The 27,281-nt window shown below is 38.9% G+C and overlaps 1 protein-coding gene across 2 annotated transcripts; it reads left to right on the forward strand.

Moving 5' to 3' along the window:
- Positions 1-25,374, forward strand: TXNRD1 (thioredoxin reductase 1). Of its 2 annotated transcripts, none has more exons than XM_008636376.2 (14): positions 1-202; positions 2,379-2,504; positions 5,680-5,752; positions 5,869-5,988; positions 6,793-6,935; positions 7,065-7,180; positions 8,560-8,785; positions 10,892-10,984; positions 12,712-12,788; positions 14,420-14,576; positions 16,671-16,778; positions 18,128-18,223; positions 20,423-20,557; positions 23,702-25,374. In XM_008636376.2, exons 2-14 carry the CDS (start codon positions 2,412-2,414, stop codon positions 23,762-23,764), a joined length of 1,500 nt encoding a protein of 499 aa, XP_008634598.1. In that variant the 5' UTR covers positions 1-202; positions 2,379-2,411; the 3' UTR covers positions 23,765-25,374. The 2 variants fall into 2 exon arrangements, with proteins under 2 accessions (XP_008634598.1, XP_017593536.1); XM_017738047.1 differs by lacking the exon at positions 1-202 and adding an exon at positions 2,107-2,198.
- Positions 25,375-27,281: the final 1,907 nt, after the last annotated feature.

The following is a 27,281-nucleotide window of genomic DNA, read 5'->3' on the forward strand; positions in this document are numbered from 1 at the left end:
GGCCACTCCCCCAGACAGTTTCTCTCGAGGAGCGCAGCCTTCATAAAGGACGTCTCTCCAGACACTTAGTTATTTTATCCTTTATTTCACAGGGGGAGCCCCGAAGCTGCGAGAAGGGCAGCGCGAAGCAGCGGCAGAAACTTCCCAGCCAGTTGTTTCTGTACGGGAGAAGCAAATAGGAGATCATGAGAGAACTTTAAAGGTAGGGGGAGATACATTTCAAAGTCTGTAGTTTAGTTCTGACATTGAAAAATAGTCAGAATGTAGACTTTCTTGTAAAAGTTGTAGTTCATGGGTGAAGAGTGAAGGAAATCTGTTCTCAGGATGGGATTATGGTCATGAAGAATTTCCCCCAGTAAATGGGATGTGGATCTTGTCAAGAGCCTGGCTGCTTTGGAGCAGGGTTCTAGGAGGAAGAGAGGAAGCTTGTGATCTACTTTGTATAATCTAAACTTTTAATATGTTTTCATAAAGAGTTATTATGAAGAATTAATGAAAAATGAGCCAAACAGTAGGAAATAAAAACTGAAGTTTCTTAATCCATGTGAAAGCATAAAGCATTTTTCTTAAAAGAAGAAAAAACAAAGTAGCATGATATAAGTAGTGATCTAAGCAAATGAGTAGTTGGTGTGGTTTCTTTATATGCATCATAAAGATACCATTCTCGGCAGCTGGGTCTGATGACTGTGGGGAAGTCAGTCTGCCCTCATGCTTCACACCATCCACTAAGCAAACAGGAAGGTGTGCTTTGGAAAAGAACGGCACCCTTTCACTAATTTTACATCTCTACATACAAATGAAGTGAAGCTGCACATCACAGTACAATACATGCCCCTTTGCTCTGATTGCGGTAGGAAGTTTGATCCTGGCTAAGGGCTGTGTTAGAAAAAGAGAAAAAAGGGAACCAAAGGCCAAAGTAGGTTCAGTGGTAGGGGTGTGTGTTGGGGTGGTGGAGCAGGAGGAGAAGAGGAAGGAGAATGCGGCATTTTTGGGTGTTTTCACAGTGGCTTCAGGTGTCTCCTAGGTTTTGTTTCTACTGTTAACATGCTGCCCGGGGTTATGTAATACTACTACAATCTAAACTTCCTGCAGGCAGATGCAAAGCCAGAATTCCCGCTGACATTGCTGTGTAATTCGTCTGAGCAATAGGGGATTTGTGTCAGTGGGATGGCTGCGCTGGCAGCAGTCAGTAGGGTAGACATAGTTATAGAGACTCACTAATCAAACCTCAGAGGAAGGTGACAGAGAGGGAATAACCTCAGAGGAAGGCAACAGTAGAATGGGTTGAGTACAAAGGGCTGTTTAATGCTAAAGAAAATTAAGATGAAGAGATAGAGGAAACTTATTTGGGCTCTTTTCTTTTCTTTGGTTTGCCACAACTATTCCAGTAGTCCTGAATCAAGTCCTACCAAGTTAGGCAGACAGAAACACGTATTTGTAAAGTGGCAAAGTATGAGTTTCCTAATTTACGGGTTTGGTCTTAAAAGTTTTTTCATTACTTCAGTCGATGCTCACAGATTTACATCAGCTAAGGAATCTGATCTTTACTCACTTCAGATCTTGTCCTGCAACTTGAGAGGCATTGAGAATTTTGCCACAACTCCAAAGGCTTGAAGATCTGAAGCCCTCATAAATTGGAGTTTCACAAATGAAGTATGAAGGCTCATTTTAGAAAGTGTTGAAGATGGTGCCATGTTCTTTGTGGCATAAGCTGTCAAAATGCATTTTAGGACTAATGGGTAGTTTTTCTGTGGTAGTAGCTGTGATTAAAAAAAAGTCTTTTGTAAAACCATGGTGGTCACACTTGATCCATTTGATACCAAAGTTATGCTAAACCAAAGCAGTGATAAACACTGGCATATTACAAAAATGCAGTTTTCAGAAATGGTTTTCTTCATTCAGTTCTGTTCATTCCATTGGTAAGGCTGGTAATTATTGTGGATTAGGAGTGTCGCAGAGGATTGTTTTATTTTCCTACAAATATATGCAGGAGGAGGGGGAAAACACTAATTAGGAAAGTCAAGGGCAGATGAAAAGAATAAAATAAATTAATGGAATGCTTGTGTCAGCAGTTACGTATCTCATGCTGGAGTACAGTATGAGGAGGCACTAGACTTGCATTGTTGTGGAAAACTAAGCTCTGCAAGGAAGCCCAGTGCTCCAACGAACAAGAAAATTTGTAGTTCAGTATCTGACAGGTATAGAGCTTTTCACGGGTGGATTAGGAAGACGAAATTAAAAGCTAATTAAAAGCAGAGCTCAGAAAATTCAGATGCAATTATGTTCCCTTATCACAATATTTGCTACTGAAAATACTAATTGTTGAACACTGAATGATGTTTCCATATTCCCTCATACTTTTTGTTTTCTCTGTTCAGGCACATCAGGAAGAAGACAATCCTCAGAAAACAATGGAAGTGAACGGACTTAGACCAGTGCCAGATTCCTATGACTATGATCTCATTGTCATTGGTGGAGGCTCAGGCGGTCTGGCAGCTGCCAAGGTATGAGAGGGAAAATACAGACTTATACTTTCCTTGTCAGCAGGTGGGTGACATCCTCAGTGTCTTGAATTTGGGTATCTTTAGCACTGTAGGAGCACAACATTTCTGCCTGATCAGTGACATTTCTTTGGAGGTTAGTGCAATTATACAATATTCTTTTCTTTATGTTCTGAAGAAGGAAAACACGGTATATTCCTTAATATTTGTTAATACTCCTTACTAGAATGAAACTTGGTCCCCACTAATGGGAGATGATGCTGCTGGAAAACAGCAGGTAAATATCTTAATAGTGTTTATTAGTAGCTGAACTTAAACTCAGCTCATAAATGAGAAGGTTTTTAAAACTATTCATAATTATCATCAGAAGGTATCTACTTTTATATAAAAGTACAATCTTTTCAGACATAGTTGTGTATCTTGTTTTAATTCTTGACAACGGGGGAGAGTCTGTGATTTTTGAGCTTACATAGTTGCATAAATGGAAATTTTGCCTACACTTAAGTAGAGTTATGGTCTCACCCTTCACTTCTAGGGTCTGGTATTTCCTGCCTGTAGCCAGATTGGTTAGGATATTGCTATTAGAAGCGTATCTAGATTAATTAAAAGAATCCACAGTGGTACAAAATATACCAGCTCTTAGAGCTGTCATTATCCCAAATATTTTAAACTTGCTGAAATCTAACGTAAGTCAGTAGCTCTCCTTTACTTCAGTAGTCAGGCATGTTGTGTCTCTTCTGTCTGTTGTTGGACTAACTATTTAGGAGTGAATTGAGCATTCCTGTAAGTAAAACTACATTGTTGCTCAAGACCTGGAGCTGGATTATTCCTCCAGTCAGGGGGCATTTCTTTTGTTCTTGAGAAGTGGAGGAGCTCATGGGGCAGTGAAAGAAAATAAGGGGAAAATATTTTAGCATAGCATTGGATTCACACTGAACCCTGGTCCCCTAGAAGTACTTCTGTTATAATGGAAATGTGCAGGGCTGAGTGATGGATTGTAGGTCCATAGTCTATTTTTGTAATTTACTGCTTTCCTATCAATAGGGGCACTGTTGTCATGGTGTAGGATTGAGGATTGAAGGTAAGATATATGAAAATTCTGAGCACCACAAAGAGAAGCAAACACTGAGGATGGAGATGTTCTGGGATGGGAGAGAGTAACAAGAGTAAAATAGAGTTTGCAGTAATGCAAAAAGAGCTTGCAGTAATAAGAAACCAGCTGTCGAAGTTTCCATAGGGAGACTGCTTTGTTGTATACATGTGCTATGTTGGGAAGCTACAGCAGTGATGTTTATTGCATCCTTTTTCAGTTGTAGGACAGAAAAGGTGTGCAGTAGGAGGATAAACTGCCTTATTCCTTCAACTTGGTGTACAAAGTATATTGATTCTTAGTGTTCTCAACTGATAAGTTAAGTAGAGCAGAAGATGGTAGATCAATAAAGTCAACACCACCATCATGTGTGTATTTCAAGTCAGTTTCATGTAGTTGAAGTGAAGCTGTTTTATACACATGAACTTTTGACTTTTACTTAGATTGTTCAATGTTTTTTAATGAATTAACTAACAGTGCTTGAAAAAAAAAACCAGACCAAAACAGAAAAAAACCCCAGCTACACAGCTCTTATATGAAGTTCCAGATACCTGCACTCGGGTTTGCAGCAGTTTAACTGGGTTGGTTAAATGTGTGCTTTTGACTCTTGACACATGCACCTTTGTGAGCACATCTTCCTCTCTGCATTGGGCTCAGAGTTGGTTACTTTGGAGGCATGTCTCCACAGTGAGTGCAAACACTGCCAGGCTGACTTGGTATAATGCAGCTGCAGACTCAGACCGGTGCCAGGCCCCTGCTCTCAGTTCACACAGAACTGCTGCAGCCCTGCACAGCCTTGCTGCGTTCCTGCAGCACTGCTCTGAGCCCTGAAAGGTTTGAGAGCCTGCAGGGCAGGTTTGTGGCTGTGGGCAAATCACTCAGCAGAAGTGGTTGTATCTGTGGGATCTCAACCGAGGTGGCGATGCAGTGCTGTGCTGTGTTATGTGAGCGTGTAGCTGAGTGAAGCTTGGCAATCCATGCAGTCTACTTAGCTCACCCTGGTAAAGCTTTTTGGAGCAGTGTTTAAGAGCTGTCATTATAAAGGAGCTTTAATGCCACGTCTCAGTCCCTAAGCACCTTTCCGAGGAACTTTCTCAGAGGTGCTGCTAATGGATAGGAATTAGCTTCTTGGCCAGCCTAGATCTTTATTGGAAGTGGAAATCCAGTACAGCAATGTTTTCCAAAGGTGTCTATAGCCTGTGTTATTTGAAGTGTGATTTGCATTTTGCATGAAGTAAAATAGACTTAAAATTGAAATTCTAATTGTCAACTATTCGGATTAACAAGTATTACTGGTAACAGATCGCTGAAGGCTGTCCAGCTCCTCCCAAACCAAACCCAAGGCCTTAGTGTAATATCCTGTTCCTATAGTTGTTACTGCTTACATGTTTAAGAACTCATTGTATGATGCCAGCATAGTTGTGGCTACTGCAAGTAGCAAAGTTATTCTGCTGCATCTCATGGGAGGAATCTGTCATTGCTGTTGATCAGCTACATAGTGCTTCCCTAAGTGATTTTCCATGGTGGCAGTTGCTGCTGTCAGTTTTTGCCTTCTTCTTAAAAAACACGAAGGGAGCAATGAAATTAGTGTATAGTTCTCAGTATCAGGCATTAATAGTAGATTAGCTAATGAAAGTTCTCAGGGGAAATACAGAATCATAGAGTTGTTAAGGTTGTCATGCTTGGCCACATGATTTCTTATGTCATTGTCTGATGTGGTTTCAAACAAATGTTGGAGAAACCATCTTTGAAGGGAAATGTTAAAAGTAAATGGGCATGTTGGGAAATAGTCTGAACAAAATGACAGGATGGAAGAGTGAAGAGGATGTTGGACTCAGAGTCTCCTGTGTATTGGCTGGTGCCATGCTGGCAGGATAAATATCTTTTTTTTTTCCTTTCATCTTCTTTTTCCTACTGAATGCACAGATGAATTCAGAAGATTAATGACTGTCTGTCTGTTCCCTTGCAAATCGTTCATTGTTATTTAATTAAAAGTCACAAAGCTTTTCAGCAATGCATGATGTTATCATCTACTCCAAATTCAACCTCTAATATTTAGATACGTGTCTTATTTAATTTGTTTTGCAGGAAGCTGCCAAATATGAAAAGAAAGTGATGGTGCTGGACTTTGTCACGCCTACGCCTCAGGGAAGCTCATGGGGTAAATTTCTCTTTGTTACAATCCTGTTATAAAGGAACTTTACTCAAAGACTCTGATTCTCATGTTTGAAATCTGCCACACTGATGTGAAAATCGCATCCTGTTTCTTTCTCTCAGGTCTTGGAGGAACATGTGTAAATGTGGGCTGTATACCTAAAAAATTGATGCACCAGGCAGCTTTACTGGGACAAGCCTTGCAAGATTCACGCAAATTTGGATGGCAGCTTACAGAAGAAGGTAAAGAAAGGCACTTTTTTCAGTTTTGTCATTTGCACTGAAAATGCTGAGGTGATTCTCATAATCAGGTGCTTGTTGCACTGCTGCACTTGTTGCACTGCTGCACGTGTTGGCTTGAACACTGTGAGGCAACTTTGGAGAGATTACATGTAAATTGAAGTGTTTTTCAAGTCTAAAGCCATAAGGCTTATTGCTTCCATGTTTGATCTGTTTATTAATAGCTCCTGATCATGTTAGTAATTGATGAGACTTGTGTGAATAAAAACAATAAGGTACTGCTCCATTTCTGAATGTACCACAATATCTAAGGGAATACCCCAGAATGTTGCCTGACAGAAACTTCTTATAGTTGCAAGCAAGGATTTCTTTTTCCTAAGTGTCTGTCACTACTATGTAGGAAGACAGATTTTATTTTCATTAGCTCTAATATGCGTGGTTATAGGATTATGATTTACTTAGGCTGTAATCCTGTAGTGGGGAGCACGCAGAGGCACCTCTCAGAAATGCATTGTCTTTGTTTATTGAGCAATGTCATCTGCTCACAGCATCTGTCAATATAAACCTGTCAATAATGCAGTAAGTCCTAATTTTCAATGTTTTAAGTCATGCCTGTTGACCTCTCATGTTGTCTGTGCTGATGTAATTGTCTGAATTTCAATAGATTTACCCTGAAATAAAACGGGAGTAAGACAAACCCAGTAAGACTGGGTCATGAAAAGAATCTGTTTGAGAGAATACAAGTTTTGTTATGGAAAAAGAAGAACTCAGACTAAAAGGTGAACCTTCCTCTTTTGTTTCTGACAGTCAAACACAACTGGATGACCATGACAGAATCTGTTCAGAATTACATTGGTTCACTGAACTGGGGCTATCGGGTTGCGCTGAGAGACACGAAGGTCACGTATGAGAATGCATATGGAGAATTTGTTGGGCCACACACAATTAAGGTACTCCTTAGCCATTGTTTGCTGTGTCTTCCTATAGAGCTGTCTGAATAGAGATGCTTTTCAAATAGAATAATTTTTCCCATGGTGGGACTGTAAAACACTCACTTTGGACTAATACTTTGTCTGCAGGCAACAAACAAAAAAGGAATTGAGAAGCTGTACACGGCTGAGAGATTTATCATTGCCACTGGTGAACGACCACGCTACCTGGGTATACCTGGAGACAAGGAATACTGCATTAGCAGGTAAACACAGGCAGGAATAGGAAGTCATTGCTTGTGTGTAAATGCTTCCCCATACTGAGGAGCACAGTCTGCTTGAAGGAAAACCCCATACTCAGATATCAGGGAAAGTGGGAATAGCATAGCTGCTGACGTTATGAGGTTGGTAGAAATCTGTCTTCATTGCATTGGGGCAGTCTTGAAACCCAGCACAATTTTTTTTCTAGCTACTCAGTGAAAATAATTCAACTTTTGAGAAAAACTGGTTTCAAGTGTCTGGTTAGTTGCTTGTTATATGAAGATAAAATGTGTTTTCACATCAGAGTAACTTTTAAGTTACTTGATGTAGAAACAGAGGTTGGAATTACAGACTGGCAGACCTATAGCAATGAAGTAAGTAACTGGCATAATCCCTTTGAAACCAGAACACCGTGTGGTATGTTTCCCTTCTAATAAGGAGTAATGCAATTAAAGATAACAGATAATACAGCCTGTAAAGTGGTGCTTTAAAGTAGCTTCAAGGTGGAGGAGTCAGGAATTCCAGACTTAAATGCTATCAGATTGTGTAATCTTTGCTGAGTTCCTTGGGGTATAGGAGCTATGCTACAGCCTTTAATTGCACAATCACATTTTATTCCACCACCCTAACAAAGGTGGAAATAAACTTATTTTAGATTTAAATCTTCAGAGAATTGTATTGCCAAACTCTAAGTGTCTGCTGAGTAAGTGTGGTGCCTCCATGAGTCTTGGCTTTGTGGAGAAACCCTGGTTTTTTAGCCTAGGTCCAAACTGTGGTAGAACTGATGTAGCTTGATGAAGCAGTTGAAAGAAAGGAAAAGCAGGCAGAGGAGCATGTTTTCCATAATTTCATACTTCTATTTTTGCCTGTTACTGTGGTTTGCATTAATCTGGTTTGTTGTCTGTGTGTATCTGGCACTGTGTATAATGCTTTAGCAAAAGAATAAGTCTTCAAAGTGATGGTGGTATTTTATCTTAAAGCTGAGCCCCTTCCTCTTTTAGTTCTCAGGAGCTAAAATTTGCAGCAAAATATTCAAAGCAAGATTCAGAGGGGAAATAAACACCTACCTTTTTTAACAATTTGTCCTAAATTTCTGTTTAAAAACCCTCCACATTTTTGTGGTGATTCAGACTTTTCATACTCTTTTTTTTTTTTTTGTATGTATGTATGTATACTCCTAGATGTAACCTTTCCATCTGTCGTGTACTGCTCTTGTATTCCAGATGAACTTCCAAAAAATTAAGCAGGGTTTTTTTAGTGAGCAGGAGAAGGAATAAAGTTCTATTCTTACAGAAAAAATTAGATAAATATAAAGCACAATACATTCTTCTGATTGCCTCTAACTTTCTTTTCCTTTTTCCTTCCTTTTTATTTTATTCTCCAGTGATGATCTTTTCTCTCTGCCTTACTGTCCAGGGAAAACCCTGGTGGTTGGAGCTTCCTATGTTGCCTTGGAATGTGCAGGATTTCTTGCAGGCCTTGGATTAGATGTCACTGTAATGGTGAGATCCATTCTCTTAAGAGGATTTGACCAGGACATGGCAAACAAAATTGGCGAATATATGAAAGAACATGGAGTCAACTTCATTAGGGAGTTTGTGCCAATTAAGGTAGGCTCAAAGTGACTACAGCTGATTGGGATATACCTATCATAATGTTTTAAGATGTAAATTATTTTAATTAATGAAAAAGTTGAACTTGCATTACAGTATTTGCTGTGATATACAATGGGTTAATTTTTGTTTTAAACGAACTCCATGAAACTTAATTAATTGAAATGTATAATTTAATCTTAATATTAAAATTTTGTGAGATTACAAAATTCGTTGTTTTTATCAGAATTAGTTGGGTTAGTATATATTGCATTGAAAATGTTACACGTGCTCGTCCTGGTTCTGCAAATGTCAAATATACTTAAATTCAGCAGTTGTCCTGAAATCTGTGAAACTTCTTGCAGGCCCATAATTAAGCAGATACATAATTTCCTCTAAGATCAGGGTCCAGTGCATCCCAAATAGTCATATTTTTCGTTGCCATTTTTCAAATTCTCAGCCAGCAAATACTGTTTATATGCCAAGGATTAGTGGACAATCCAGAGAAGTAAATGGGCTTTGGAAATATCCATCTGTATTGTTTACTTGGCAGAGTCCTTAAATACTTGCTCAATTTCTGTTGACTTCAGTAAGAGTGCTCATGTAGGTAGTTACATATATATATAGGCATGTCTATAGGCAAATTCAGGTTGAATTTAAGCCAGATTAGAAGTTCTGGAGCTTTTCTAATGCAAAATTGCTCTATCAAAGACTTCAGTGTGTGCTAACAGTATTTTTCATGTTTTTTTCACAATAGTGCTTAATTGTTCTGAAACAGCAAATTATATATTAAGCAATTTCAGTTTGGTGTTAAACCAGCGTGCTACTGAGTTTAACACTTTGGGGATTAAACCCTTAATTTCAGTGAAGACTGTTCATTTCCACTCTTAGCAGTATCAAGAGCAGCTTTAAAAATGCTCTTGCCACTTCGCCCTGTGGGTCTGAGCCTTTCTCACAGAATGAGAGTTCCTGTGAGAAGGCAAAATGGATGTTTCAAGGAAATTCATTTTTATGCATGTTTTCGTTGCATAAATCCCATGCCGTATGAAAAGTAGGGATAATTATCTAGGTTCTGTTTCAGACATAGCTTTTTGTAAGCTCTAATGGGGGATGAGAAAGAAGGAAGCTGTTTTTACAAGCAGATCATTACAATTAAATGTCAAGCAGGCTCCTCCAGATGCATCCTGTGATGAGGAGTCCATCACCACAGTCACAAATGCACTTCTGTGTATTTTACCCTGTCCCTTCACTATATGTCTTTGATTTCAATGGGAACAAAATATTTGGCCCTGCTTCTGGTTGCGAATATCCTTCAACTTAAGTCGCTGGATAGGTTTTAAGCAGGTTTTCTCACGTCTTTTGGACGTTGTGTTTGAAGTTATGCATGTTGTGCTTATGAAAACCCTTCCTTGGGATGTTTGAAGGCAGAAGATAAATTATTATAAATAATGCTGCCTTTGAACAGGAGCAGTTTAGCACAGTGATCCTTTAAGGTTAGTAGGATGGTACAGTTGGTTTTTTTAAATTGAAAAGAAAGGACAAGATTAAAAACTTCATCAGAAACTGCTTTTTCTGCCTCTAAATACTGAACATGCAGTAGGAACCAGGGTGTTGTTGAAAAGTACCTCTTCATCTGTAAGAAGAACACTAAAATTCTTCAGAATTGTGTAAAGTGTTGCACGCTTACATGTCTCTTGCATGTCCTGCTGAGGGCTTTCTGTGACAGTAGCCTCCCTTGGGTGGAGGGAATGATGGCAGCAGGTGGAGAAAATGTCGGACGGTGTTTCCAGGCCTTGTAAGAGTTTCCTTCCTACTCACCTCCTCTATCCCCAGTGAATACAACAGGTCATGTGGTGGGCTTGGACAAGAATTTAACCATCAGTCCACTTTTATAAACAGAAATGAGATTTTGTTGTGTTGGTCATAAGAATAAATGCAGGGACATAGAACAACACATTAAAATATGCAAGTAGAAATGTAAAGAATCTTTAGAGTAAGTGCTTAATTTTAGGTCATGGTAAAAACTCTCTCAGTGATGTGTGGTGGGAAAAATACACATTTGTATATTTTTATTTGAAACTAAACTTCTGTTTTCTTTTTTACTCCATGCAACACCCAAAATAGGTTGAGCAGGTTGAGGAAGGAACTCCTGGAATATTGAAGGTCACAGCCAAGTCCACAACAGGAAACCAAATGATTGAAGGGGAATACAATACTGTGAGTCCTGTCTATATGCATGAAGAATGTGAAATAGCCTTCCATTGAATGTTGAGATTTTGTGGGGTGTTTTTATCCACACTTCAGATTTTTAAAAATTATATTAGTCATTAAATATGCTAATTGAAAACAGCCAGTAGGTAATTAATCTGGAGAAAAAAGTCCCAAAGTCCATGGTTATTTACCTTGCCAAATCAGTTTGCATGCTTTTGAAACCTGTTTCTTAACTTAGGGGTGTAGATGAGCTTGGTCACATGGAATCAGTTGCAGGACTTTTTCCCAGTGGAATATTTGTAATAAATGATAAGTAATGATTTATAATAGCTTCCATAGTAATTAAGGCATGTTTTGTAGTTAGCACAAAACAACAGCCTGTGCAGGAGTTAAACAAGTGGGTGACATGTCATCTCAAGACCTGTTGTTGACACATCTTCACAAAAACCATTAATGCTCTGTGGCAAATCAGTCAGGAAACTTCATTACATGCTTAAGACAGTAAAATTGCAGTGTGCAGGTATGGTATTGTATGTTTGATTGACAGTTTCTATCACACCTCACCCCACTCATTTTCATAGACCTTGATGCTGAAAGGACAAAAAAAAAGTTGTGAATAGAGTATTTGGAACCACACAGAATGCATAAAGACAGGCCTCTGCCAGCCTGGGACTTCAGACTGCAAATACTTTGTGCCAGAGACCTCGTTTACCTGTGCAGTGCATCAGTCATCCCTAAAAAGTACACACCTCAGTGCATCTGGGAGCCAACAGTGTGGGAAGGTTTAACAATGGCAGCAGAGCTATCGCTCACGGCTGTAATACTGGGGTTTTTCTGGTCCATAATAGTGAAAGCTTTTTAGCAAGGAAATCAATACCATCCCTTCATTAAGGAAACTTTTGGTTTCTTATTGCTACATCTTTCACTGAAATGCTGTCACTCCTCATAGAAGCTGTGACCTGTCTGTGCTGCATTTTAAGACCTTCAGCTCTTAGGATCTGGTGTATTTGGTCATCTGTAAGACTTGAAGGAGATCTCAGGATTCCTTCAGGACAGTTCCTGGCTGTCATATGAGAAGCATTACATAGTTATCTGGGCAGTTGTCCAAGACTACAAAGCGTGTAGCAAATTTCCTTGTGATAGCAAAAGTTGGAACTTGATTTGTTATGATAGCAGAGTTGATAGAATGGGTAAGAATTTGGCCTGTTCTGAACAAATGTTCAAACAAATAATATTCAAAAAATAATATCCTTTGACAGTGACTTGGCTGAGAGCCTATATAAGTAAATTATATTTTCAGATCAAACCAAATACTATTTTATGGTATTTTTATTTGCTTAAGCATCTGAGTTTCTTTCCTAAAGAGCCCTTTCCTGATGGAGCATTTTGAGGTCACCTGCCCTGGTAAGGATACAGGATAACACTTTGGTATAAAACTGCAAGGAAATAAAGAATCTATCCCTAACTGATTTGTTTAGAATATTCTTGGGGTATTTTTTTAGGGAAAGCTATTTGACTGTTTTTAATCTTAGCATTAAAACCTGGTATTGTTAGGTCATGGTGGTAGCGTGGCTTGTCTTAAACTCTGTGAATCTACAATGGGTAACAAATGTATTCACCTTACTGTGACCAAGCCTTAGATACTAATCTCTAGTATATCTTGAAGATAACAGCCAAAGGAAAAGGCACTTTTGAGTTTTTAAAAATCCATAATGTGCATTGCTGTTTTGCAGGTGTTGCTGGCAATTGGACGAGATCCATGCACGAGAAAAATTGGTTTGGACAAAGTTGGGGTGAATATCAATGAAAAGTAAGGACAGATGTCTGTGTATCACTCACTGCTGAGCTTGTGTCATGTACTGTTACAATGGTAGCAGTACAGAGACATCCAAAAGCTTTGAGGAAAAATTTGTCCTGATTGTATACACTTGGATGGGAGACTGTGTAGCAGATAACTGCATTTTCCCCCATAGTACTGCTACATTTGCTTTTTTGTTGCTGAAAAGTCAATTTCTAATTCCTGGGAGAAAAAAGTGTCAGTTCCATTCTGTCTAGGTTCACTGATCTGTCTTAGCTTCTTCCAGTTACAGGATTTTCTAGGATCTGCCAATTGTTCCTTGTACTCTCTTTTTCTTGTCACCTTGCTTTTATCACCTCTTGGAGCAAAAATCTGTTTGCTCATACAGGTTTTCAGAGCAGTGAGTTTTGTTTATATTTTAATGTAAATGCTGCTATATGTTATTTTGAAAGATAAGGTTCAAGTAGCATTCCTTAAAGTCACAGGTGAAGTTCTTGATGTGTTTTAGGTTTTGGAGGGGTTTGTTTCTTGCCTAGAAGCAATCCTTGGGAACAATTTGTGTCTTATTTAGAAGAGTATTTGATGTTTAATGTAGTGAGGTTGTTGCACCAGGGAGTGGAGCTATCAGTAACATTTTCAATATTGGTAACAAAAACGTCTTCTAGGCATGTGGGTCCTCAAAGACCTTCACTTTGAAGAAAAGACAAGGGACCATGAACTTGACCAGTGCAGAGTTTTTATACATGAATGCAGTAACTGATGTTGTCAAAGGGAACAGTCGTGATATTCCAAATAAGTGGAAATTTTGGTCCACTCAAAATTGGCAGACCCACATTGGCTTGTAGAGCAGTACACCTCTTTCTGATGTCAGGACACCTATTACTAGCTTAATAGATGAACTATAAAGTTATTAGCATAAACTGTATAATTGTTAGCAAGTGCAAAATTGAGGAAGTTGGATTTTTAATATGGGAATTGCCTCTGGTCTCTCAAGTAACTGTGTGACTGTTTCTATGTCTGTCTGATTAGGTTTCCCTGTTACATGTGTTTCCTGTGGTGATCACGGCACTATCTCATTTATTGATGAAGTAGGAAATATTAATAATGAAAAACTTCCATTAGCTCAGTGCACTTACAGCTAAAAAGCTTGCTGGCTGTCCCTTAGGTAGGGTGTGTAACAGCCTGACCTGTCTCTGTGTAGGAGCCTGAAGGATAAGCTTCTATAAACAGCTTCAGCCACTGGACTGAAATTTCAGTAGTGGAAAAATTGTTTTGTCTTACAAGTGGAGTGGGAGAATGCCTCTTTCTGTCATGCCTGAAAGCTGCCAGTACACAGCTCAGCTGGTGGTAGAGGGTGTTTCTGGAAGAGGTTTATGCTTCACCTCAGTGATTCAGGAGATGAATCGCAGCTTCTCAAGCTACCTCCTTATCCAGTGTGTGAATTCCTGTAATTTTGGTCAAATTTGCCCTACTTTATATTCCTGCCCAAGACTGTAAGATTATGAATATGAATTCTTTCCCCCATACTTCACATACAAGTCTTTCTCTTAAAGCTAAGGGGCCTAACTCCTGCAAGGTTATTTACACCTCCAGCCTTCACAGCAGAACATTTACATCTGTTTTCTTGTTATTTCCAATTGCAGAACGGGAAAAATTCCTGTCAATGATGAGGAGCAGACAAACGTGCCACATATCTATGCTGTTGGAGATATACTGCAGGGCAAGCTGGAACTCACACCAGTGGCAATCCAGGCAGGAAGGTTGTTAGTTCGGAGGCTTTATGCTGGGGAAACCACTAAGGTAAGGAGCCAGTTGACTTAAAACACTGTCACTGCTCTCCAAGTGCAGAGTGCAAGTCTGCTTGTTTGTGGAAAACCCAGGAGAATTTTAAGGATTAGCTTTGATGATCACTTTAATTTTCCCCTGGCAAAGATATTACTGCAGATGTGTTCTGCTAATTGTGTAGGATGAAATTAATACCTTGTGGGTTAAGCAGTAGTCTCTTTTATTTTTTCCTATTAAGAGGGTTTAGTTTTCTCTGAGTATAATGATAATGAAATTAACAGAGATAATTTAACTTGGTTTTAATTCTACTGCCTTCCATAAAAGTTAGCAATCTTTCCCATTCTGTTAAGTGCTTTAACACCAATTCAAAGGCAGTTTACTAAATCTACCTACGGTCCCTAAATAGAGTGTAATAGGAGTTTGTGATGCTCTTAATCTTCAATGCTATTTTCACTAATTTTTTTCACTTCTCATCTGTATGTTTTCAATGTAATACACAGTCCTAATTGTAGTTGAATATGGACAGAATGGAAGATCAGATGTACCAATAACTCAGCACATATTTATACCTGAGTACTTGAATTAATGGATTCAGTGTTTGTTTCATACCGGTGCAGCTCTGGGTTTCAGCCAGGTTATGGTTGTTCAAATGGGAGTAATGTGGGTACTCATTTACACCTTATGTTTAAACCATGAGGAAAGGAGAGTGCCTTTAAAGAACTGCTATACTGATATGGGTGCTTGTCTCACCTTCATAACCATATGTCATGACCATAAAGGTTTTTCTTTTTCAGAGCCTGCTCTATTCATAGCAAATTCAACTATCAGCCAGATTTAGAGCTTGATTGAGTTGTTTATTTTATGTTGGCAGGTATTGCAGTAACAGAGCCCTGAATCAGTGTGCATAATGTCATTGAATTAGCCAGGCAAGGTTTAAGAAACTGTAGCAGAAGCCAGATTTTTTTTATTGCTGCAATGCTATGGATATGTCTTAATTTACATTTTATGCCAGATAAGTCTCTCAAGGTACAAAAATCCTTATGCTGCCAAAGGAAGCATTCTTATTCAGTGAATCCAAGAAATGAGTAACTACTTAAATGGGAGCGTGGCTTACACTGCCTTTGTAACAAATCTGGAAAAGGTGATTGAAACGTAATGAGGTGGTGTGGATAGGTGTGGAAAGAATAGTAATCAGTGTCTTAGTTGATCCCCAGTCACAAAGGAAATTAATTAGAGTTGAAATATGTAGAAAATCAAATTGCTAGAAATGAAATAGAGCTGGCCAGCCTGCTTAGTCTGCTATGGCAGAATGACTCATTTGGTGGACATGGGAAGAGCAGTGGATGTTTGTTTATTTTGAGTCTAATAAAGGCTTTTGACACTGTCTCTCATAACATTGTCGTGGACAAATGGATGCATTGCAGGATGGGTAAGTGGGCAGTGAGGTGGGTTGAAAACTGGCTGAGCAGATGAGCTTAAAGGGCTGTGCCCAGCATTCCAAAGACCAGCTGAAGGCCAGTCACTGCTGGTGTGCCACAGGGTTGGACATAGGTCCAGTGCTGTTTAACATCTACATTAATGGATCTGGATGCTGAGAACAAGTGCACCCTCAGAAAGTTTGGAGATGATACAAAACTGGGAGAAGTGACAAGTTTTTGCTGTCCCCCCCAACTGGCTGTACTTCATGTCTTTGGTTCTTTGGCATCACCTAGGCCACAGCTGATGAAAAATGAGTTTTGAATGGTAGGGTGCCTTTGCAGCATCCCCAGCTGAAAATAGCATGCTTTGTAGAAGTGGTTGAAAAGGCTACTTTTTATCTCCAGTTTGACCTGTGGTCTAGTACATTTTTAAAATGTATTTAAAATCCATTTAATCTGGGCATACTAATGTTAGTGTGACTTTAAACTGTCATTTTGTTCTTGCTCTAATTAACACCTCTGGAATGAACAAACACAAAACTGTACCTCAAGTTAAGACAATTTAAAAAAAACAAAAGAGCGTTCAGAATTGTGGATAATTGAGCTTTTCTTCCTGTGTTTCAGACTGCTGTATGCTGGTTTTATTACTGATGTTGTGTGGGTTTTTTGTTTTATTTTGAATGCCATACAGTGTGACTATGTGAATGTTCCAACTACTGTATTTACTCCTTTGGAGTATGGAGCCTGTGGGTACTCTGAAGAGACCGCAGTGGAGAAATTTGGGGAGGAAAACATTGAGGTAAATGTGTTAATTTCATCTGGGTTTTAGCTTTCCAATTTGTAACTTTAAATAATGTTAAGAGTCAATTAAAACAGCATTTTGTGCTCTGATGTAAGGGCAGGAGGTGGCTTTTTGTCTTCCTTGGCTGTTCCTAGACATGTTATAAAAATAATTCTCAATTCCAATAGCTCTAATTGCAGATATGTTCTATTTTTGGCAAACAGGGGCTTAAAGGTGGAATATTTGGTTAAAAAAAAAAGAGAAAAAGGGTTTCTTTGTGTCTGCAAATACTTCAGGATAAATTTAAACTGGGCATGTGCTGGAAGCGATACACTGGTTTTAATGTCAAAGTGGAGCTTTGGTACCTACAGCAGGGCAAATTCCTTACCACAGTGATTTTTACTTTATAAAACCAAATGTTATGCTTATTTTTCCTGTTTACTTTGACTGTACAAAGAGGTATGTGCTTCATTTTACTCATGTGAGTAATCTCTTTTCATTCTCTGGGATTGCTGGTCAGGAGTGAAATTAGACAGATACAAGCACTTAGTGCCTGAGGCTGTTCTTCCAAAATACTGTATGGACCACATTACAGAAAGCATGAGGGGAAGAAATCTCACAATAAACTGAACTTTTATGTCCTGGAAATATCACCTGAGGAGCATTATTTGCAGAAATAAGCAGATAAGTGGTAGTTCATGAAGTTGAGAACTTGTCTTCCTCTTAGCTGACATTTTCTGAATTGGACTGTGGAGAAAAATAAGTGAATACAACTCAAAATGGCAGTGTGTAAAATACTATTAACCTGACCACAGGGCAAAGGCTTAAATGCTTTTCTGCCCACAAAGTTTGTATATACCCAGTCAAATTTTTGTTATTGAGTGAAATTCTTGATGTTATACGTGAAACAGTGGACCCTTTGTTCTGGAAAATGTGCTTTTGATTTTCAAAGCATTTTCTTTTTTAAAATGTGCAGCCAGAAGCATTTGTGTTCTGGCTAAGTCCTCATTTAGTGTATTCTGACCTCTTTATTGTGTCACCTTATTGGCTTTTGTTTTTGCAAGCCTCAGTAAGATTATTGAGTCACTTGTGATTTTGTAACTTAATAAGAGCATGGTGAACTGTGTCCTGGAAGTGTAATATTCTTATGGCTTCTCCTTTTTTAATTATTGGATGACACTAGTACTTGTTTTGTAGAGACTCCTGTCTTTGGCATTCATTAAGGGAAAAGAGTATCATCATGATTTCAGATGTTCGAATTGCTATGTACATAGCTCATTATTTAGGATAATCCGGCAGCTTTTGGAAGATCATGCTCTCTGCTTGGAAATTTTACAACTCTGTTTAAACCTGTGTTTTATTTCCAGGTGTACCATAGTCATTTCTGGCCACTGGAGTGGACTGTGCCATCCAGAGACAACAACAAATGCTATGCAAAGATAATTTGCAATATTCAAGATAACGTAAGTGCATCTTTCCTTCCAGGGCAAACAGTATCTATATGTTTGTCATAGGGACTGTTGATGATACAACAGATATAAATAGGTTATTTTTAACAAATTAAAATTTATTTAAATTTGCCTACCTTCTGAAATGTAATAAATATTTATAGTGATGCATACTTCTGTGTATACAAAACCAACCCCCAGTAAAATACAAAATTCTGCCATTGCTATTTGCATAGGGCACTTCTTCCATATATGTAAAATAAGAAGTAGAGATCTTCAGGAATGTTCATTAGCTTTGAGAAGTGAGCAAATCAATACATGTAAAAATGGTTAGGAGTTTTATTGGTTTATTCTCTCCTTCCCAAACTTGGACATTCTTTTCTGGGAGATTCCTCTCTCTGAAATTGAGGTCTCTCAGAAACCATCACAACTTGTAACCTCTCCAAACCCACATGTGCTCGTAAAACTCTTCAGCTTGTTCTAACAGGATAATGTATCTTGCCTGCACAAATCCCATTTAGGGTGATAATACCAGGATTATCCTTGGGCTAGGATCAAATTTCCTGGCAGTGGAAATGTACAGTACCTGCTGAAGCAAACGCAAAGCTAGTAATTAGTTAGAAGAATTGGTGTGCCCATCTCAGAATGTTCATCATCTGTTTAATAAAATTTAGTTGATTTTAATAATATAAATTATTATGAAGAGTAATATTCTATTAAAATGTATTCCTGTTAAGATGGTGGCATAGCTATCTGTCCTAGAAGAAAAAAACATAACTTACTTTACCTATATTCATTTTTCTTAGATACAGATTTATCTTCCTGCAGTTTTTCTAAGCATCATGTTGCTGTTTCGTAAAATTTGCAAACCTGTTGGGCGTTGCCCATCTCCTCTTTCTGGAGGAGTTTGCAGTAGTGTGAAAGGTATCACAGTACCTCTGGCTACATTCTAATCCAAAGTTACTTAAGAAAATGCAAAGGTTTAATGGTGATTTAAAGTGTTTCATTAATTTATTTTCACTTCTTGTCCTGAAAATTTGAAACGTGTTTAAGTGTCTAGGGTAGCATTGAAAGCTACCCTGGAAAAAAAATAGTTCAGTAACTATTTAATACTCTTATTACCTTGGTTTCATTACTATGGTTTTATTTTGACATATGTCCATATTTTTAAAGGAAAATAATGGTAATTCCATTTTAGTTATCACTCAATTATAGCTTTTCTTATTTAAATAAACCCTGTGGTAAATTTCAGTCCCCAGACTTATTGAAAGAATAAAAACCTTTTAATGTATGTAGTATCCACTATACCAAATATATGTGGTATTTAGCAGCAAGAGCAGATAACTTTTGATACTCAGCTGGGCTACATCTGTGGTCACCAAAATCTGATGAATTCCCTGAAGGCCACTAAAGCCCACAGCTGCTGACATGTGCTAAATGTTCATGTTTCTCTTTTTAAGAAAAGCAGATCAGGTCAGTACAGCTTGTCCTGCTGGGTGTTTTCTGAGGATGTATGTGCAGTGTGGTGTGTTTTGCAATTGAACAGGAGTATAGATAGGAGAAGTGTGAATAGTACCTTCCTTGTAACTGGATGGGGTTTTTGCCAGTCTCTGAGTGTATTATCTCCCAATGAAAGCCAACACTGCCACAAGAGTTGTTGGCAGTTTAGTTAAAATATACTTCCTGCCATGTCTGGTTGGCCACAACTTCAGCTCATGGTCCTTTCCTGTGAGCAACTATCAAACTGAAAATTCTTCAACAGATACAGACCATGTAGCCTCCTACCACAGGCCCTCGTACTGAAAGCCTTCCTGCAGGGTGCTCACCTTTACTTAGGCAAGCATTCTGTGGGAATGAGTGGAATAACTCACCTGAATAAAATTTAAATCCTTGTTTGTGACTCAGACACACACAATGGAGCACAGACCATGGCATGTGTTAAATTTGTATGCTCTTGGTGTACTTCTGTGCGAAACTTTGTAAGGAAGCTGACTCCTGAATTCCTAGTTGAATCTTTGCAGAGAGAGAGAACAAAATTACACCATCTCCCATCTGCTGGTGCTAATGATAGTTCACATTTTAGTGGTTACATTAATTTGTGATATGTTTTGTGAGCTGATTGAATTATATACTCTGAGTAAGAAAACCTTACACCTTGTCTAACGATAACTGAATTCATGACTGTGCTTGCATTTCATTTTCTTTGGCATTTAGGAGAGAGTCATTGGTTTCCATGTCCTTGGCCCAAATGCTGGAGAAGTCACCCAAGGGTTTGCAGCTGCTATTAAATGTGGGTTGACAAAAGAACAGCTGGACAGCACCATAGGAATTCATCCTGTCTGTGCAGAGGTTTGTATACAAGGTCACCTCATAGCCCAGCTTTCATAGCATTCTGGGGTAAGGTGTTGGAAATCTGAATTAAAGAGGTCCACATTTGCAGGAAAGTAGCGGGGAGGAAAGGACAGGCAATTATCCAGTTTTAATATTTAGAATTCTAACACTTAGGCTTAGTCTGGGGTATTTAATTTTTTTTTAGTGTGTTCATTTGTGAAAAGTTTATGGTCTCCCTTAATCCACTTCTCTCTTTACTGGGGAGTGTAGAATTTTTCTCCCTCTCAAGATTATGAAAGCTTCAAATACTATTTCTGCTAAAGTGGTTGTCAGAGCTAGATTAGTCTACTCAAAATAGGCTTACAAACTGGTGCTGGGGAAGGGGACCAGCTACATGACAATTTTTCGATCAAACTCTCTCCTCTTAAAGATCTTTCTTTATTCCGTAGGCCTTCAATTCATATGAAACCACACAAATATTTCTTCTTCTGTTTATGTTGCTGTTCCTCTTTAATGAAGAGCTCAATTTTCTCTAGCAGGTGTGGGACAGCTGCTCCCAGATGTAAATCAGAGAATGATTTTTGTAGCATTAGGACCAGTTTATATTACCTGAGGATCCATGAAAGCTTGTTTATGACGTGTAAGTCTTCATGCAGAACCTTTGGTTGTGTTAGATACAAAGCTTTGCAAGGGTGCACCAGGATGCTGCTCTGCAGAAGTGACATCCACCTCTCTTGTTTCCTATCTTCAAGGTGATTTAGTGAAAGCAATGTAGTAAGAACTCTATTAATGAAGTGAACTGCTAGCAATCTGAATTATCTTCAAAGCAGCCACAATATAGATTCTGTTCTTTGTAGTACCATCTAATGGCATTCTTGGAGGCCCTTGAAGAGGAGTAGCAGGTCCTTATCTTACCAGGGGCCCTGTGGAGGGGGATCTCTGAGGGAGGCATTCAAACCTTCGAACTCAAGTGGGGTATTAGCATATGCAGTGTGAAGAGAGGATGAGAGTCATAATTTATTCTGGACATCTGAGCTGCTAAAATTGAAACTGAATAGAATGATGATTAGACATAATTCAGGGAGGTAATTTCAGATAATCATATTTGTTTGAGTGGGGGAGGAAGAAACTGGCTCAGGAGAAATACGCTATTTAAAAGCTCCAGGGAACAGCGATCATTTTTAGTGACAGCCTTCAAAAGGGTTTTTTATGCTTTTACCTAATTTAATCTCTTGAGCGGTAAACAAAAATCAAAGTGCAAGATGGCACTCTTTGATTAGAAAAATGCTTGAAAACTGGAATTTGTGAGGAATGAGTATATTGGATGACTAGAATGATGGATAATATCACTGCTATTTTTGTTACATCCCTGTACAAGTTAAGGGAAATGAAGTCTGATTTGAACAGGAAAGGGGCAGTGTTACAGGGTCAAATGCTGACATCTTCATTGGCACTAGTACTAACTAATTGCTAAGTCTGCTGTGAAACATGGTTTTATTCCACTTGACGAAAACCTTAAGACTGAGGGTCCCATTCTCGCTGCTTACAAATTAGAGCCAGATTTCACTTCTCTTCTTGGAGCAGCATTTTATTCTGCAGAAAACATGAGCTCAGAATGGAATTTCTTGCAAGGTAAAGTCCAAACAACTGCAAGCACAGAGCTGGTAGGACCTCAGCCCTACAGAGAATTACATCTTAGCCTCAACTGCACTGTGCTGCCTGAAATTCAGGGGGCTGCAATCGAGCATCTGTGATGAAGAGAAATTGTCTTCTGAAACTGGGGTGATTCTTCCAGGTAGCTAATGATGGCTTTCCAGCCACTGGATCTAAGGTCTTGTCTTCACTTAAATAATGAACAAATTCTGCCAAAAAATACATGTTTCCAACAATTATCAAATGACTCCAGCTGGCTTACTAGGGAGCAGTGTGGTCCCCTCCCACACCTGGAGCTTGCAGTCTGGCCGGGAGGAAAGCAAATAAATTTTGTACTTTTTAATCTTGGTCTTTTGAAGTGAAATAACAATAAATGAAGGCTCCCATATGTTGTCAGGCTGTGGATCAGAAGTAGAGACTTCAAACCCCTCTGTCAAAACATGCACTATTTTTTAAATAAGTCACTGTTCTTCTGCCATATATATTAGACATGCATTTGTCTTCCTGATTTGTGTCTAATGCTTTATGTGCTTATAGAAAGTGGAAGAGGTTTATCATTTATTGATGTTGTTCTCTGAAGAGCTGCTAACAGCCTTAATGCAGCAAAGCTCCTACTTAGAGAAATATAGGTCTTTCTGATCTCCATTATCTTTAGATACTTCAGTGTTATTTGCATAGCTGAAATGTGTATGTACTTTATTCTATGCTAGGTTTATTCTTCCTGAGAGATGGCTTTGATGATGACTAATTATTGCAACTTTGAAGCATTTAGATAGCAGTGGTTTTGATTTCCTTTTTTCCTTTTTATATCTATGCAAAACCATGCAATTATTTGCATAGTAAAGTACCAGTATTAAAAATTTTTTTGTAGAATTTTTCTTCCCAAATTTTAATATCTGTTAATTTTACAATAATTATTTTTGAGTGTGTTGTTTGCACTAATGTGACTTGAAAGCAGTAAAGATTGGAATTTTTCAAACTGGTTTTACTCAGTGTTTTCATAGCTATTGTCAAGAGGACACAGATCCGAGGCATATACCTTCATTAGCAATCACTTCCACATTTCTGTAATGTCTACAAAGGCACAAAGGCAAAATTCCCTCCAAATGCCAGGCCTTGAGTTAACTTCATTTTCCCAAACAAAGAAGTTTTCTTTGAGCCATAAAGACACTTATTCATTAGGTGTACTGGAGTTCATTATTGCTGAGCTTGTTCCCACTGTAAAATCTTAGGAGCATTAAGACAAGAGGTGGTATAAAACCATGTGACTTCCTTAATTCTTTCTTTTCCACTGTAAAAGGAAGAACATAAGCTAAGTGAAGAGAACAAAAGTTATTTGTATGTGTGCACGCTGTTTAATGGCAAGGATTTTAAATGTGTGATTTTCATTATTATTTTTGTGCTTTAAGAAACGGCTGCTGTTTTGTGCATCATGCCCAAGTTAATCTTCCAGGAAAAAAACCATTAATTTTAGCCACACTAAGAGTCTTCTCTTTTCTTTCTCTCAAGGTATTCACCAACCTGTCTGTGACTAAGCGTTCTGGTGAAGACATCACTGTGAGTGGATGCTGAGGTTAAAGACCCCCATTCTTGCTATTGCCAGAGACTGACTTTGATCACACTGTCTGACTCCTGCAATTCAGAATGAAGGTTTTGGGAGAAGTCGCTCTTGGACACCTGCAGAAATGGATAGAGCTTAACCTGGACATGCCATCGTCCTAAGGAGAAGAGCGCTGTGGGAGTTGGTCACTTGTGGTGATTGGCTGGCAATTAGCAATGCAATGGGAATCTTGACTGTCGAGTTGGTGCTTAGCAGGGCATTTGATGAATGCTTTCATGAAGTCATAGCCTGAAGCCTGCATTGTCTGGTGGGCAGTGATGGAAGAACTGCTAGCACAGCTGGACAACAACTGTTTTGGTTTGGCTTTATTCCTCTCTCCTTTCTTTCCTGAACATTCCTTTCCAGAACAAAGAACTTCCCAACTCAGAAAAATCCCCACAAGTTCAGGTAATTGTATCAGATAAAATAGCTCCTGTGTTCTGGGTCATGACACAGCAAGTGCAAGGTCTCTTCATGAGCATGTACTTTACCAGCTCACATGCCTGTGGAGGGGAAGTTCTACTTGTTTGATCATGAGGAAGAAAATAGCCTTGGAAAAAAGTTTAGTACCACCTAAAATAACATATTTCTTGCCTTCCAAACTGACTCCGTTGTGACTTTTTATTTAGAGAGCCTGATTTGTGAAAACATTCCTCTCAGTGAGAAAGGAAAATGATTTAGTAAGGCCTTTTGATACAGAAAGTTGTGTTTCTTCCCTGAAAGTAACAATCATGCATATAACGCAGATGTGATGATCTTGCTGTTCTTGAAGCTTATGTGGTTATAATGAATCCAATTTGGAGCTGACAGAACTCCAATGTTGAATGAATTATACTTCCAAGAACTCTGTGCAACTTCATTAAATTTGAGTGAATTTATTTCTTTCCAGAGCTGTCATAAGCTGCACTGTTTCAGGTCTAAACTGGCCACTTTGAACACAAAAGTATTTAGATTTCCCTGAGATTAGTGAGCCCATAGAATCAAACAACACCCCCCCCCAAACAACCAAAAAACAAACCCTCCAGCCAAACTCCAAAAACCAGTAGTGAAAAATCTGTTATGTAGATAGACCTAAAAGTTGTATTTAGTTCTATGTGTGCCATGTTTTCTATTTAATTAAGCAAACAATACTTTTAAAACAGAGGTTTCCATGGAAAATACCAGATTCTTGAATATCTCTCCTGTGTTGGATAAGTTGCATGCATAGTTGTCAAGAAATGGCAAAAATGCCTCTTTGTAATGGAAATGAATGTGCTTTTTGATCTGTTTTTTTTTTTCATTTCCCTCCCTTTTAGCAGAAAGGTTCAGATTACTTTTATTAAATGGTTCTTGGGAGTTCAGTAGTGGGGTGTGAACAGGGGGTGAATTCCCCAGCCCTGTGGGCAGAATGCCTTATGCTTAAATCCCTACCTGGTAACAGATTCTTATATTTCTACTGGGATTTCTAAAATAGTGTTGTAAGTTATTTTTATAAACCCATACATAACTGAAGGATTTTTAAACGTGTTTTGTGTGGTATCTAGAACGGTCTGTGATGTTATTTTTCTGGCCAGTTTAATAAATAAATCGATTTGCACAAGCAGATGCTCCTTTTGATGCCTCTTCCAAGCAGACACCAAGTGGCAGCAAGGCGACTGTTTTTTCAAGGGCCAGAAGAGGGCACCATGATAAACCCAGCTTGATTTGCCTTTCTCTTGGATTTTGAAGGTAGAGATTTCTCTGAAAAACAGGGTTTGAGGCTGTTTCATGTGCATTTGTTTTGCATGTTAAACACTTGAGAAGGACATACTTAAAAATAAAAGATAATTAGAAAACAAATCTTTCACTATTTGCACCAGCTGCCATTCATATAACTTCTGAAAACCCAGGAGTGCAGGCTGCTGAGCTGTTGGGCAGTGTAGCTGCTCATATTTAAGCACATGGATAGCAGCATTTTCAAGCAGGTGTGTAAGAAGGTGAGGTCCTGGAGATCAGGATCCTTTACTTCCTGGAGGGAATAAAGACATGTATGAGCTTGGCTTTGCAGAGCTAGATCTGCATGTATCTATTCTTGTGGGTTATGTCATCATTAAGGATGCATGTTTCTACACTGGTTGCTTTCAATTCAGTAGGTGTTGGGTTTAATTACTTCTGTTTTTTCTTTGGATTTCAAATTGTGAGACTTTTTTTGGTAGAGCTTTTTTTATTACTTCTCCATAAGGAAGACATTTTCAGGTGTGTATTTATGTCATCTGTGCATGATGGTAGAGGTATATAATATATTATCACATAAGGATTTATTAAATGCCAAAGCTAAGTATTCAATGTTTTTGTCAAATTAAGCATACTTTGGGTAATGCATGCTTTGGAAGAACATACTAGAAAATTTAATAAGCTAATCAGTATTTATGTTCTGCTCATATTTATTTGTTATTAACATATTTGGATGCTCTTATATGAGTGTTAGAATCATCCTAAGATACTACAGATACACATGTTGACAGGAAATTCCACAGACTTGAACAGGGAATTTAATAGAGTTTCACTGACATCTCCTAGAATTTTTTCTTTTTTTCTCCTTTTTTCGTTGTTTTTTTTTTTTTTTTTAAGCTTCCCTGACCCAGGCTTCATTCCCCTTTTACCCTTCTCCTCTGGGTGCGAGTTGTCTGAGCAATTCTAACTTTCCTTGTAAGTCTTGTATTCCAACTTGTATCCTGCCTTCCCTCCTTCAAGCCCTGCTGCCTGCCCAGAGCCCAGTGCAGGAAGTTCCCTTGTTGTAGAGCCATAGGATGGGCAGGACCCGTGTCAGACACAGTGGATTTCCTGGAGATGTCGTGGGTGCTGGTGGAGGTTTCATGATAGGGTAGGTGTAGGGTAGGTGTCTTGCTGTGCTGTGTGGGATGACCTTGCACTCATAAAGCCTGTGACTGATCCTGCCTCTGGCTGTGCCAGAAGGAGCCAGATGGCTGAGTCTTTTGCACAAAACTTGATAGACACCTTTCAGGTCAAAATAGGGTATAAATGCTTGTGGTAAATGTCAGCCCTGCAGAGAGAGAAGCCCTTTCTCTTTGATGACTGGCTTTTCTGATTGCTCAGTTGTCCTCAATGTGGGATGGTGTGAGACTGTTCTTGCCAAGGCCTGTTTGGCATCCAGAGAGAAGTTAAATCTGAAAAAACACAAAAAATAGAAAGAAGGTACCAGGGGATCTGCCACACCACTGACCTCGCTTCTGCATGCACAAAACAGCAAAATGCTCCTGAAATATTTCCATCCTGGAGGCACCATTTGTGCCACTGGGATGTTTTGGTTTAGGGGCTGCTGGTGAGGAGGTGAGAGTGGAGCAAGGGCTTTGGCATCCATCAGGGAGGGTGGGAAGGGTTGTCAGTGTGGAAAGGCAAAGGCACAGTGCAGGTCACACGCTGCCATGGGTACTGGAGGGCTTGGGGGTGTATGGCTGAGAGTGCTCCCAAGAATCCATGGGCCTCTGCAGTGAGGGGCTGCCCTTCAGC

The sequence above is a fragment of the Corvus brachyrhynchos genome, unplaced genomic scaffold (assembly GCF_000691975.1).
Source record: "Corvus brachyrhynchos isolate BGI_N302 unplaced genomic scaffold, ASM69197v1 scaffold56, whole genome shotgun sequence".
Classification (NCBI taxonomy): Eukaryota; Metazoa; Chordata; class Aves; order Passeriformes; family Corvidae; genus Corvus; species Corvus brachyrhynchos.

What these genes read in the sequence shown, in the direction of transcription:
- TXNRD1 (XM_008636376.2), top strand. Translation starts at nt 2,412, where the DNA reads ATGGAAGTGAACGGACTTAGACCAGTGCCAGATTCCTATGACTATGAT. An exon ending in GCGGTCTGGCAGCTGCCAAG is followed by an intron (nt 2,505 to 5,679) that starts GTATGAGAGGGA and finishes TTTGTTTTGCAG; the next exon opens with GAAGCTGCCAAATATGAAAA. An exon ending in ATGCTGGGGAAACCACTAAG is followed by an intron (nt 14,577 to 16,670) that starts GTAAGGAGCCAG and finishes AATGCCATACAG; the next exon opens with TGTGACTATGTGAATGTTCC.